We start from the raw sequence: 12,256 nt of genomic DNA, 5'->3' as shown, positions 1-12,256 counted from the left end.
TCATTCAACTTTGTCTTAATATCACATGAACTCGCTAAACAATGTTTGTTTCGTAACGAAAAATTCATTCAAACTTTATCTAATTATCAGATAAAATGTCTTTTTTATTGTTTGGTACTGACTTTCTTTGATATTTAGACATAATGAAATGACTTTTTTATTTATTTCAAAATATAGTGTAGTAACTTTAGTAATACTTACATAAATGATTTTTTGTTGCAATAATAATTAAGTAATATTAGGGCAGTAAAATCAAAAGTGGGTGACATCCATCCATGATATTAACGCCACTAATTATATAGATAGAGCGTATAGCGAATTCCCAACCTGGGATGAATGATATCCGGGAAAAACTCAATTACTAGAAGAAGACGCAAAGGTTTCGCTGTGTCACTTAAGTTATATAGGAGATCCTGAGCCCAAGAGTTAAGAATAACAAGTTTTTCCTTACGCATTATATTATCGATATTAAATTTAAAAATCAAAATATAAATATCGATCCAATAAATCACCTAACTATATATCGTTCTTTTCTCAAAGAATAACAAGATAACTCTTCTCGATTGTTGAAATGGTCCAATCTTGGTACTCCAACATTGTGTAGAAAAAGATGGTGTCCAAGCTTAGCATATATTCTTGGTAATAAAAAGTTTATGAGTTTTTTGAAAATAAATAAATTTAAAATGAAAAAAGAAAAGTGAAAACAAGTTTTTGGGTGTTTTCCAAATCCCAAATACAACTTCATAACTAATAAAGTGAAATATTTTTTCTTCCGTGGACAGAGTTACCTGATATTTGTTACTGGTGAAAAGTGACAGATATCTCATAAAATAAATTAAAATGCGCAAAGCTGATCCGAACACCACGATTAAAAAAAAGTTAAATGATTTTCTGGCCAACTAACTTTCAAAAGACAATTGGTAGAGTGCTTTGAATATTCCTACGAATTTGTTGTATTGTAGTAACAATCAATTAAATTGAACCTCCGGTTGGTGTGAGGTCACCTTTTGTACAAAGGCGGAGTTAGAATTTAATTTTTATAAGTTCAGATAAATTTTAGAATAACAACTTCAATTATTCTTGGTTGAGTTCTAAATTTAATATTTGTAGTAGTATTTAATGACTTTCTTAACCTAAATACATTATTTAAACAAAAATTATTGAATTCAACGAGCTTGTATATGATCACTTCTAGCTCTACCCTTACCTTAGTGGTCGACAGAGGCGGAGCTAGGTGGGGGTTCATGGGTTCGGACGAACCAGTAGCTTTTCCGTATACCCTATATTTGTACTAGAAAATTAATTAAATATATGTATATTTAATTTGTGAACCCCTAAAAAAATTAATTGATGGTTCTAAAAAAAAAAAATTAGAACCCCAAACTCTTAATCTTGGCTCCACCTCTGATGGTCGAATATATTATATTAACCCAATATAATAACGAATTAGAGGCGGGGGGGGGGGGAAGGATAATATCATGATAAAAATATCTTAGATTTTATTTATTCTACTAGAAAATAAAAATAAACATGAACACTTTTTTTTTATTCCTAAAATAATAAAATCTATCTTGAGTTGATGCATATGGAATCTTCCAATGAGTTCAAATTAACAAAAGAATGGTAGACATCATACAGCTGTGGAAGTGGAAGGTGGCCAAACATCTAATTCTACACACATCATCCCCAAAGGAAAAATACTAAACAAACTAATACAATTATCGTTATATTATTATATTTAGTGATAATGATAAATATATGTATTTATAATCAAATATTCTATATAAATATTGTTAGAGACTTTAGTAACTTTGAATATAATGACATTAATTTAATTGTCATTAATTTTTTTTATTTTCTTTTAACCAATTGTCATCAAATATTCTTATGACGATAAATATTATCATCAAAAAAAATATATATTATTACTAAATGTCTCTTTTGTCGTAGCAGGATACTTTCAACATCGTAGAAATATTAGCTGTCAAATGGTACCTTTTCTTTGTTACTCCAAATCCAAGTCAACTTAATTAATATCTACCTAATTCTCAAGTCTGCATTTTTTTCCTAACTACATCAACCCTCCAAACCTTTTTTTTTCTTTTTAATATACACAAGGATACAAGTTAATTCGTTCGTATTATATTCCCTTTATTTTAATTTTCTGTCTTAATTTGATTTAGTAGAGAGGAGATTTTTGAATTTTATGGTTTTATATGTAATTATGTATCAAATGTCCTTTGAATCTCGTGACATAGGATGTTAAGCGTAAATATAGAAAGTGACATTCTTTTTTAAAGAATAAAAAATAAGATAAATAAAAACAAAAAAGTAATTTAATTATGTCATCACGAAAAAGATTCCCTATAGTTGGAGAAGAAAATAATCAAATAGAGGATTGAGTTAGAGATGTCCTAAATGTTAGAGTCTCGTTAAAGTTAATTGTAATTGTTTTTTTTTATTTCCCATCCGAAGTTTGATATCCGTAATGTTGTATATATACTCCCCGTCCACTTTTAATTGTTATATTGCTCTTTTCGAAAGTCAATTTAACTAATTCTCAAAGTGAAATTAGATTACATTAATTCGATATTTTAAACAAAAAATATATGAAAAGTACTATAAATTACAATTTTTCGCATATTAATATGATAAAAAAATATATCGTAAAATGTTAGTCAAAATTCTTATCATTTGACTCTAACAAAAAAACCATGACAATTAAAATTGAACGGAGAGAATATCATAATGATTATTAAAGATAATGATGACACGCGATCCAATTAATCAACTTGATTTTTGGTTGTTGTTTTTTTCACTTATGCATGCATGTAGATAAGTTATGAATACGTTGGCACTAGATTCCAAGATTTCAACTTTAATCCTTGAATTATTACTAATAGCTTCAATTAATTAAACATTATAATTCGTTGTGGAAATAATAAATTATGAACATTCATGTTGCTAGCTCGTAAAGGTCTTTCGTGGAATGCTTATCATCATCATAACATATATAGAGAGAAATTGGGAATATAATAATTGGGATGAGAAATAATAAAATATGATTTGTTAAGTACTCCTAGTTGTTTCAATTTGTTTATCTGAATTTATTTTTTGTTTCATTTAAAAAATATATAATTTTATTTTCTTGATAATTTTTTTATTTCAATTTTATGAGTCTTTTTTCACCTCTTAAATTATGCGTTCCACCAAATAGTGCCAAATAAATTGAAATGGAAAAAATATTTGATTACTCTTTCTTAAAGTTATCCTATCAAGTATCATATATGCTTGCTATAAGGAGTTAAATACATGTACAAAAAAAAATACTAAAGAGAAACATAGTAATGTATGGTTTCTTAATGAAACACTACTTAGGCTACTAGAAAACAAGAAATTAACAATGTACAAAATTTTGTAGCTTGCTAAATAATAATGTCATGCTAATTTCATATAGTTATGAATTCGTAATGGATTATCGATAAATTTGTAGCTAATTTTATTTTTCTAGTAGTGTTATAGTATTGATCTCTAGTTGTAGGGGCCAAAATGAGACATATACAAAAGAAAACTCACCAACCCCCACACAAACTAGTCCCCACACCTCATATACATCTCAAGGTCCTCCATCTATAATTCTATATAAAGTCTAATTGTGTTCATGCAATATTCAAAAACACATACACCATGAAGATTACTTTCTTATTTTTCTTGATTCTGAGTTTCTTGTTCTTGGTGGTGGCTTTGGCTGGAAATTTCAACCAAGATTTTGATATTACATGGGGTGATGGCCGCGCTAAAATACTCGAAAATGGACAACTTATGACCCTTTCCCTCGATAAAGCCTCTGGCTCTGGTTTTCGATCCAAAAATCAGTATTTGTTTGGAAAGATCGATTTGAAAATCAAACTTGTGCCTGGTAACTCTGCTGGTACTGTTACAACATATTATGTAAGTTATTTTTTTTCATCGTTACTACATGTTATATTATGATTTTGTGAGTATATACATCGTTACCCTCAGGTCATTAATTCTGTGGACCAAAAAATATGTTTTGGTATGCCTTCTAAAATATGAGACTCGTAATCTTGAACAGCAATAACCTGATAATATGAAATTCTTTATATGAATGGTGTATATAGCTAAGTTTTATATTAATTGAATGGTGATGATTTGATTAGATGTTAATATACTTTATAAGTTGATTTTTAATTGGTATGGATTACAAAATGCAGCTATCTTCAATAGGATCAAGTCATGATGAGATTGACTTTGAGTTTCTTGGGAATTTGAGTGGTGACCCATATATTCTTCATACAAATGTATTCACACAAGGAAAAGGAGATAGAGAGCAACAATTTTATCTTTGGTTTGACCCCACTAAGGACTTTCATACATATTCTATTCTTTGGAATCCTCAAAGCATCATGTAAGTAGTTCTTATCCTTTGTTTCAGATATTATTTGATTTAATATAAAGTTAAAGAAAAGTAATTTTTTTTATCTAAATAAATTTAAATATTAATGTGACTATAAATCATCTCATTAAGGATTAAAAATAATTTTAAAGTCAAGTTATTTCTAATTATAGAAATATAACATATTTTTAACGAACTAAAATGAAAAATATGTCATACAAACTGAAGCAAAACAATTATTATATTTCACTTACGTGCATTTTATTAACTTCTATTTTGGACATTTACTTAGTATTGATATTTTCTTACCTACCTTTCTAATACTGATAAACTTCATTATTAGTTAGTGTAGTACTAATAGTATTGGAAGGTTTCACGTAATCTATAGTGGTGATTAATTAGTTTTATTTTTCCACCTAAGATTTACCTTTCTTGATTATTCAAAAACAACTCTACTGTAACTAATTTTGATTAAACTTTTTGGATTTAGTGCTTATTCACAATAAGTTAAATCAAATTTTGAAATTTAAGGGATTGCTGGATATACTACTATCAATTAATGGAGAAAGAAAAATAGAGTAAAAAATTAAAGCAATAAAGCAAAATGATTGAGAAATGAGAGAATATAGAGTTAATATCTCAGATGGTCACTCAACTGTCTACTTTTCTCTCAGAAAGTCACTCAACTTTGTATTTTAACTCAAAAGTCACTCAACTATCCACTATTCTCTTAGAAAGTCACTCAGCTTTGAATTTTAACTCAAAAGTCACTCAACTATCAATTGTTCTCTCAGAAAGTCATTCAACCTATTTAATTGATATTTTAATTAAAATTTGTTGATATATATTTTTTTATTTAAAATCCAAAATTTTAAAAATAATAAAAAATACTAGTTAAACCATTTAGTGACCCGTCTCACTTGATCACCCAACCCGTTAAAAAAATAATATTGACCCATTTTATTTTACCCATTCTCCTACCTTATTCCCTCTCTTCTTAGACTCTTTCTCCTTTTCTCCTTTGCGTTTTTTCTTCTTCTGGTTCTCCATTGCTACCTCTTCTTCCTCTTTTATCTATAAAGTTTGATAAAAATCCTACAAATGTTATATACAAAATTATAATGTAATAATTAGTTCCTATAGGTTTTAATTATGACCCATTTCTCCTTTAATTCTTCAATTTCAAGTTCTATATTACGTAGGAAACTAAAGAAATCTGATTTAAAAAAGTCAGATTAAAAGAATCTGATATCAGATTTTTATTTGTGCTTTGGCCATGTTCAACTCTTAACTTGTAATAATTTGCTTTTTGGTTGGAAGAATCATATGAACCAGAATCTCCATAGAGCCTTAAGTAATTAAACTTGCTTTTGCATGTCTCTCTTCAGACCACATTCACCTCTTTTTAGTGTTGTGAGAATTATTTGCTGAGGAAGATGTAATCAAAGGGACTCCTTAGTTTCCGAACAAATATTCGTAAGTCGAAACAATACTCAAAAATACAAATCAAAATAAATTTGTGCAAGTCCGAACCCATGCATTAAATTCCTTTAATTTCATATACTAGAAATTGAGATACCTAATTAAAACTCAACTAAAAGAAGAAGAAAAGGCAGCAATGGAGAACCATCAAAAAAAAAAAAAAGAGGAGAAAGAGTCAGAGAAGAGAGTGGAATAAGGTAGGAGAATGGGTAAAATAAAATGGATCAATATTATATTTTTAATGGGTCGAGTCAAGTGAGGCAGATCACTAAATGTTTTAAATGATTTTTTTTAAAAATAAATAAATTGGATTTTAAATTTAAAAAAATTATATTAGGAAATTTTAATTAAAATATCAATTAAATAGATTGAGTGACTTTCTGAGAAAACAATTGGTAGTTGAGTGACTTTTTGAGTTAAAAATTTCAAAAGTTGAGTGATTTTCTGAGAGAAGAATGGATAGTTGAGTGACTTTCTGAGAAAACAATTGGTAGTTGAGTGACTTTCTGAGAAAACAATTGATAGTTGAGTGACTTTTGAGTTAAAATTCAAAGTTGAGTGATTTTCTGAGAGAAGAATGGATAGTTGAGTGACTTTCTGAGAGAAAAGTAGATAGTTGAGTGACCATCTGAGATATTAACTTGAGAATATACTGTGTAATTATACCCCCGTGTTTTCAAAGGCATTTTCGAGGGGAGAGTATAAAAAAAAGTTTCTACACAAAAATGAAAGGTGTAGATCCATAGAGCGTATATCTTAAAATTTGGAACGTAAAACCTACCATTTGTACGTCAATTTTTTTTTTATTGTTTTAAAAGTTTTTGCTATAAAATTAAAAATACATCAGATATAGGCTTATATATTTATGGGACTTACGCCTCATATTTTGATTCTTATGCCACTCTCAGTGCTGCGTAAAACACCTCCCCGCCTCGTCGTTTGAAACACTGGTTATAAGTACTTTTCTGCATAAAATACCTCCATCGCTCCGCCTTTTGAAACACTGGTTATAATAAGTACTTTTTTGCATAAAATAACTCCCCCATCTTTTGAAATACTGATTATAAATACTTTTCTACATAAAACACCTTCCCCGCCCCGCTTTTTGAAACACTGGTTATAATAAGTTGCCTTTTGAAATACTGGTTATAATAAGTACCTTTTTGTATAAAATACCTCCCCACCACTATATTTTGAAACACTAATTGTAAGTACTATTCTACGTAAAACATCCCCTTCTCCCCCGTCTTTTCAAATACTGATTATAAGTACTTTTCTCGAACTTAATTAATTTGTCCTTACATGTTGATTACTAATTAATTACTAATCTTTTCCCCCATTTTATTAAACAAAAAAAATCAGATTTTCAGTAGATGGGACACCAATTAGGCAATTCAAGAATATGGAATCAAGTGGTATCCCCTATCCAAAGTCACAACCAATGTGGATATACTCAAGTTTATGGAATGCAGATGATTGGGCTACAAGAGGTGGACTTGTCAAAACTGATTGGACTAAAGCCCCATTTATTGCTTCATATACAAATTTCAATGCACAAGCTTGTGTATGGTCTTCAACTTCAACTGCTTCTTCTTGCAATTCCACTACACAAAATTCTTGGCTAAGTGAAAACTTGGACATAACAGGCCAATCAAGGATTAAATGGGTGCAAAATAATTACATGATTTATAATTATTGTAATGATATTAAACGTTTTCCTCAAGGGTTTCCTCGTGAGTGTTCTCTCAATTAGTGCAAGTAAATTAAGTTAATTATTGCATTGTAATTAAAATATGTAGTACTTTGTAATATTCCTCCTTAGGATTAGTAGAATTGTTTGTTTTGATTTGAGGAATAAGATGGAGAAATTCCATTTGTACCTGTTGTAACTATTTGTTAATTTTTATATTATAAGGGGTCGTTTGGTTACTAGATAAGGGTTGAGTTATTCAGGTATAAAATGTTGCATAAGTTTTACCATGTTTAATAGCATTTTTATGTCAAGGTATAAAATTCAACACACATAATACTATGTTTGGTTAGAAAATTTGAAAACCACATAACCAATATATGTATAAGTTATAAGTCAATCTATGCATTATTTTATGCGGGGTAGAAGATGAAATAAGTTATATCTGAAAAAATAATACATGAATAAAAATATAAATTGACAACTTTACCCTTCACTCTCAATCAAATATAAGGACCTAAAATGTCCCTCTACTATTTGAATTGGTAAAAAACTACCCTCCATCCACCTTTGGGTCCCAAAAGCCCTTGTCGTTAATCTTTTGACTCAAAAATATTCTTATGTCTAACAGATCATACTCAGTAGGTGGATGGAGGGAAATATTGTACTAAATCTAATAGTTTAAGGGCATTTTAGGCCCTTTTTCCGTTAAAATAATTAGAAATTACTTAATATGTACGCGCACATGATTGACTTGATTTTGAATTTCATAGTAAACTTATTTTTAAAAAAAAATGTTAGGCATCTACTCTCTACACTCCCCCCAACCCGGCCCTTCATTTCCTATCTCTTCCATTTTTCTTTCTATTTGGGTGTTGTCAACCAATTTTAATTATTTTTTTCAATTTATGACAAACAAGAGAGAAGAAAGGATGAAAATAATGATGCATTTATATAGAAATAATTAGTTCAATAAAAGATGACCGAATTAAGCAAATATATATGTACGAATATTACATGTTTCTTTTTTATGTACCCAAAATTCAAAATAAAAGAATAAAAATAATCATTTCTCTTATCACCACCCTCATTCCACCATAATAATAATAATAATAATAATACAAATTAAAAGAATATAGACATGTGAGTTCATTTCAAATTTGAGTCTCGGATACCCTAATTAAGAATAAGAGATTAAAAAGTGAATAAAAGGGAATAAAAGAGAAAATGAACAAGACATTTGGATAATTATATAAAATTTTATATTAATGAAAATAATAATCTTTTAGATGGACAATTAGTCGGGGTAAGTATGTATTTTAGTTGGATCCTCATTTATGAGTTAGGTTACGTTATAATAAATTGGATGTTGATTTAAAATAGGCCAATAGGAAGATATCATGAAACAATTATATTTTCAAGTGTATCAGGTCAAAATATAAATCATAAGTGGTTTTATAAAAAAATAAAATTTTAAAAATATCGTTTTTATTATTTATTTGAGAAGGGTTTAAATTTGGACCAATTACATTAAGCAATATAATAAATAAATATCTAATAATTTTACTTTAAGGGAGATATTAAAAATAAGGGAAAATATGAGCCAAAGGATTAACATCGAGGGTATTTTTGAGCCAAAAGGTGGACTTCAGGGGTATTTTATGACCGAAAGGTGGATGGAGGATAATTTTGTACCAATTCAAATATTAGAGGGGCATTTTAGACCCTTCTCCGCCACTTCTTTTTAGATAAACATCCAGATCATCTCTCCATATTTGTAGATCTAAAATGACTCTTCATCTTCCTAGAGGCAAATAGATTGAAAAAAACATTCAATTTTGCGTTCTTTCTTTGAAGTTAGAAGTTTTGAAACTCTAGACTTGGCTTATCTTTTTTTTATTTTCTTCTTCTTTTCCTCCTCTTATTTTCTCCTCTTGTTAATCTGGCGAGAGACAAATGAAATTTTAGATCTTCGCAATATTTTCTAGTGAAGTTGATGTTTGAGTACACTCATTTTTTATGAGGGTTTTGTTTTGTTTGTTCAAAAATCGTGCTTTTTGAAAAGGAGGTTCATTAAAATTAGTTTATTTAGCTTTTAAAACTGCAAGAAATGAATATGAATTTGAAGCGTGATAAAATAGTATTAGTATTCTAGTTATTGAAGTCAAACAAAAATAGGACATCTTACCATATTTTTCAATATTATTTTTTGTTTTTTTATAAAATTGAATATTCTAGTACGAAACCATCTACCACCTTCCTACTATACATATTTAACGTGTCTGCAATAAATAGTTAAGTAACATGGATGAAAATTCTTTTTTCTATGATTCAATTTGATAATGATGTTGCCATTTTTAAATGGAAAATAGGTGTCTATGGATCCTCAACAATTGTGCGATGTCGAATGTTTATCATTCTTGAGGAGATTGTAGTGCATTCCTATATTATTCTTATTTGATTTTTATGGCTATTTACAATATGTTATTAAGAAAACAAATGGGTCATTCAATATTGTATGAGTGCTAGAATTCCTAAAATCTTGTCTCATCTAAATGTTATTATTCGTGACAATGATATTATATGTATTGACAGAAATGTCTTTCACATTTTAGCCTCCTTAGCCAAGAATATTATAGGGTTGATTGACAGTAAAAATATGTTGAGTACTGAAAAGTTATCAATGTTCTTAAATATTTTGGCTCATCAGGAGAAGAATAGATTTGTCAAAGTTGATTATATTAGATCGGGGTGGAGTGTAAGTCGAACATTTAATGAATGTCTAAGAGCTATTCTTAAACTAACTCCAGTGTTACTTGTTAAACCTAATTCGGTGCTCGAAGATGATACTGATGATCGATGAAAATGGTTTAAAATAGGTAAATTTCAATCTAACATTTGCCACAAACAGACTTGAAATATCATGATGAGATTGTTTTTATTTTTAATTGTCCTTTAGCATTTAGAGTTGAATCTATCTTAGAGGGTTATCATGGTGCACTAGATGGTACTTACATTTTCATTAGAGTTGAAGCAATATATAAGTGAAGATACAGAACACGAAATGGAGATACAATAACTAATGTCTTGGGAGTTTGTGATAGAAATCCCAACTTCATTTATGTATTACCTGATTGGGAGGGATCAGTCGCTGATGATCGCGAATTGCGAAATGTTATTGTACGAAGAAATGGGTTGAAAGTACCCCAAGATATGTTAAATACACAAACACTTGTCTATTTATATTATATGAAAAATAGTACTCTCTCTGTCCCAAATTATGTGACTTACTTTCCTTTTTAGTCAGTCCCAAAAAGAATGACACATTTCTATATTATGTAACAATTTGACTATAAACTGTCTATTTTACCCTTAATGAAATGATTTTACAGCCACATAAATTTCTATCATTCATTTTGGACCACAAGTTTTAAAAGTCTACCTTTCTTTCTTAAACTTCGTGCCGAGTCAAACTACCTCACATAAAATGGGACGGGAGGAGTAATATTTTAAGATAATTATATTATTATTTACATTCTTAGGCAATTACTATCTATCCGACGGAGGATATATAAATGGAAATGGTTTTCTGTCTCCCTACCGAGGATATAGATATGGCTAAAGAATTGACAGGGTGGCAATCCATCACCTCGATGTTGAGAAGAGCTCTTTAATATGAGCATGCTAGGACGCGTAATGTTATTAAAAGATAATTTGATCTATTAAAAGGACGTTGGAGAATTCTTAGAAGTCCTACATGGTACTCGGTTAAGATTCATAATAAAATTATTAGTGCATGTTGTTTGATACACAATTTCATCCGAAGAGAGATGGAAGTTGATATGAATATGAAATTCCATATGGAGAATCAACATGGACATGAAAGTATTAACACAGTTGAAGCATCTATTGAGTGGATCACCTGGGGGATGAACTAACTCAGTCTATGCAGAATGAAAGATTTGAAAATCAATCTTTATAATTTTAAACTATGTGGTTACTCTTGTTATACTCATGCATTTTTGCTTTTTATTTTTCATTCACTGTAAAATGTAATAGCTTCAATAATTTTATGAAAACGAATGGTCAATCTTTTTTATATGTCTCACATTGTTATTTGTAGAAACAAATAGTGAATCTCAAGGTATATCTATATATTTTTTTAACATAAGTAGTGAATTTTGTATGTCTTCACAATATTATTTTTTTCAGAACAGTCTAGTTTTGTTACAATTTTTTTTGGCTATAATTAAAATAATTTACTAGTAAGTTGTAAGTTAATATTACTTATTTTCATTTATAATTTTACAAATTGAAATGGCTAGTTCCACGGCTGCAATATCTAACGAGTCCAAAAAGAGAGCAAGAAAATTAGCACCTTCGTCTCGACGGGTATGGACTCCAGAAAAGGAACTCACTCTTGTACATGGATTAAAAGAGTGTTAATGATTGGAGAGGAGATACTGAAATCTTTAGACATGGATATATAATAAAATTGAAACACTACATAAATGCTCATCATCTTAATTGTGGATTGAAATCTCTACCACATGTTGATTTCAAAATAAGATCATGAAAAAAGAGTTATGCAGCCATAACGTTACTAAAGAGTCGAAGTGGTTTAAGATACCAATATAGTGATAGAAGGATTTTTGTTGATGTACTAA

At 29.1% G+C, this 12,256-nt stretch overlaps 1 protein-coding gene across 1 annotated transcript; it reads left to right on the top strand.

The window, feature by feature from the left end:
- The first annotated feature begins 3,571 nt into the window (after positions 1-3,571).
- Positions 3,572-7,886, top strand: LOC102591177 (probable xyloglucan endotransglucosylase/hydrolase protein 23). Its single transcript, XM_006360605.2, has 3 exons — positions 3,572-3,951; positions 4,236-4,429; positions 7,262-7,886. The coding sequence occupies exons 1-3, from the start codon at positions 3,688-3,690 to the stop codon at positions 7,650-7,652; spliced, it is 849 nt and encodes a 282-aa protein (XP_006360667.1). The 5' UTR covers positions 3,572-3,687; the 3' UTR covers positions 7,653-7,886.
- Positions 7,887-12,256: the final 4,370 nt, after the last annotated feature.

Source organism: Solanum tuberosum, unplaced genomic scaffold, assembly GCF_000226075.1.
Source record: "Solanum tuberosum cultivar DM 1-3 516 R44 unplaced genomic scaffold, SolTub_3.0 scf00328, whole genome shotgun sequence".
NCBI lineage: Eukaryota > Viridiplantae > Streptophyta > Magnoliopsida > Solanales > Solanaceae > Solanum > Solanum tuberosum.
This window is presented reverse-complemented; position numbering and strand designations above follow the sequence as displayed.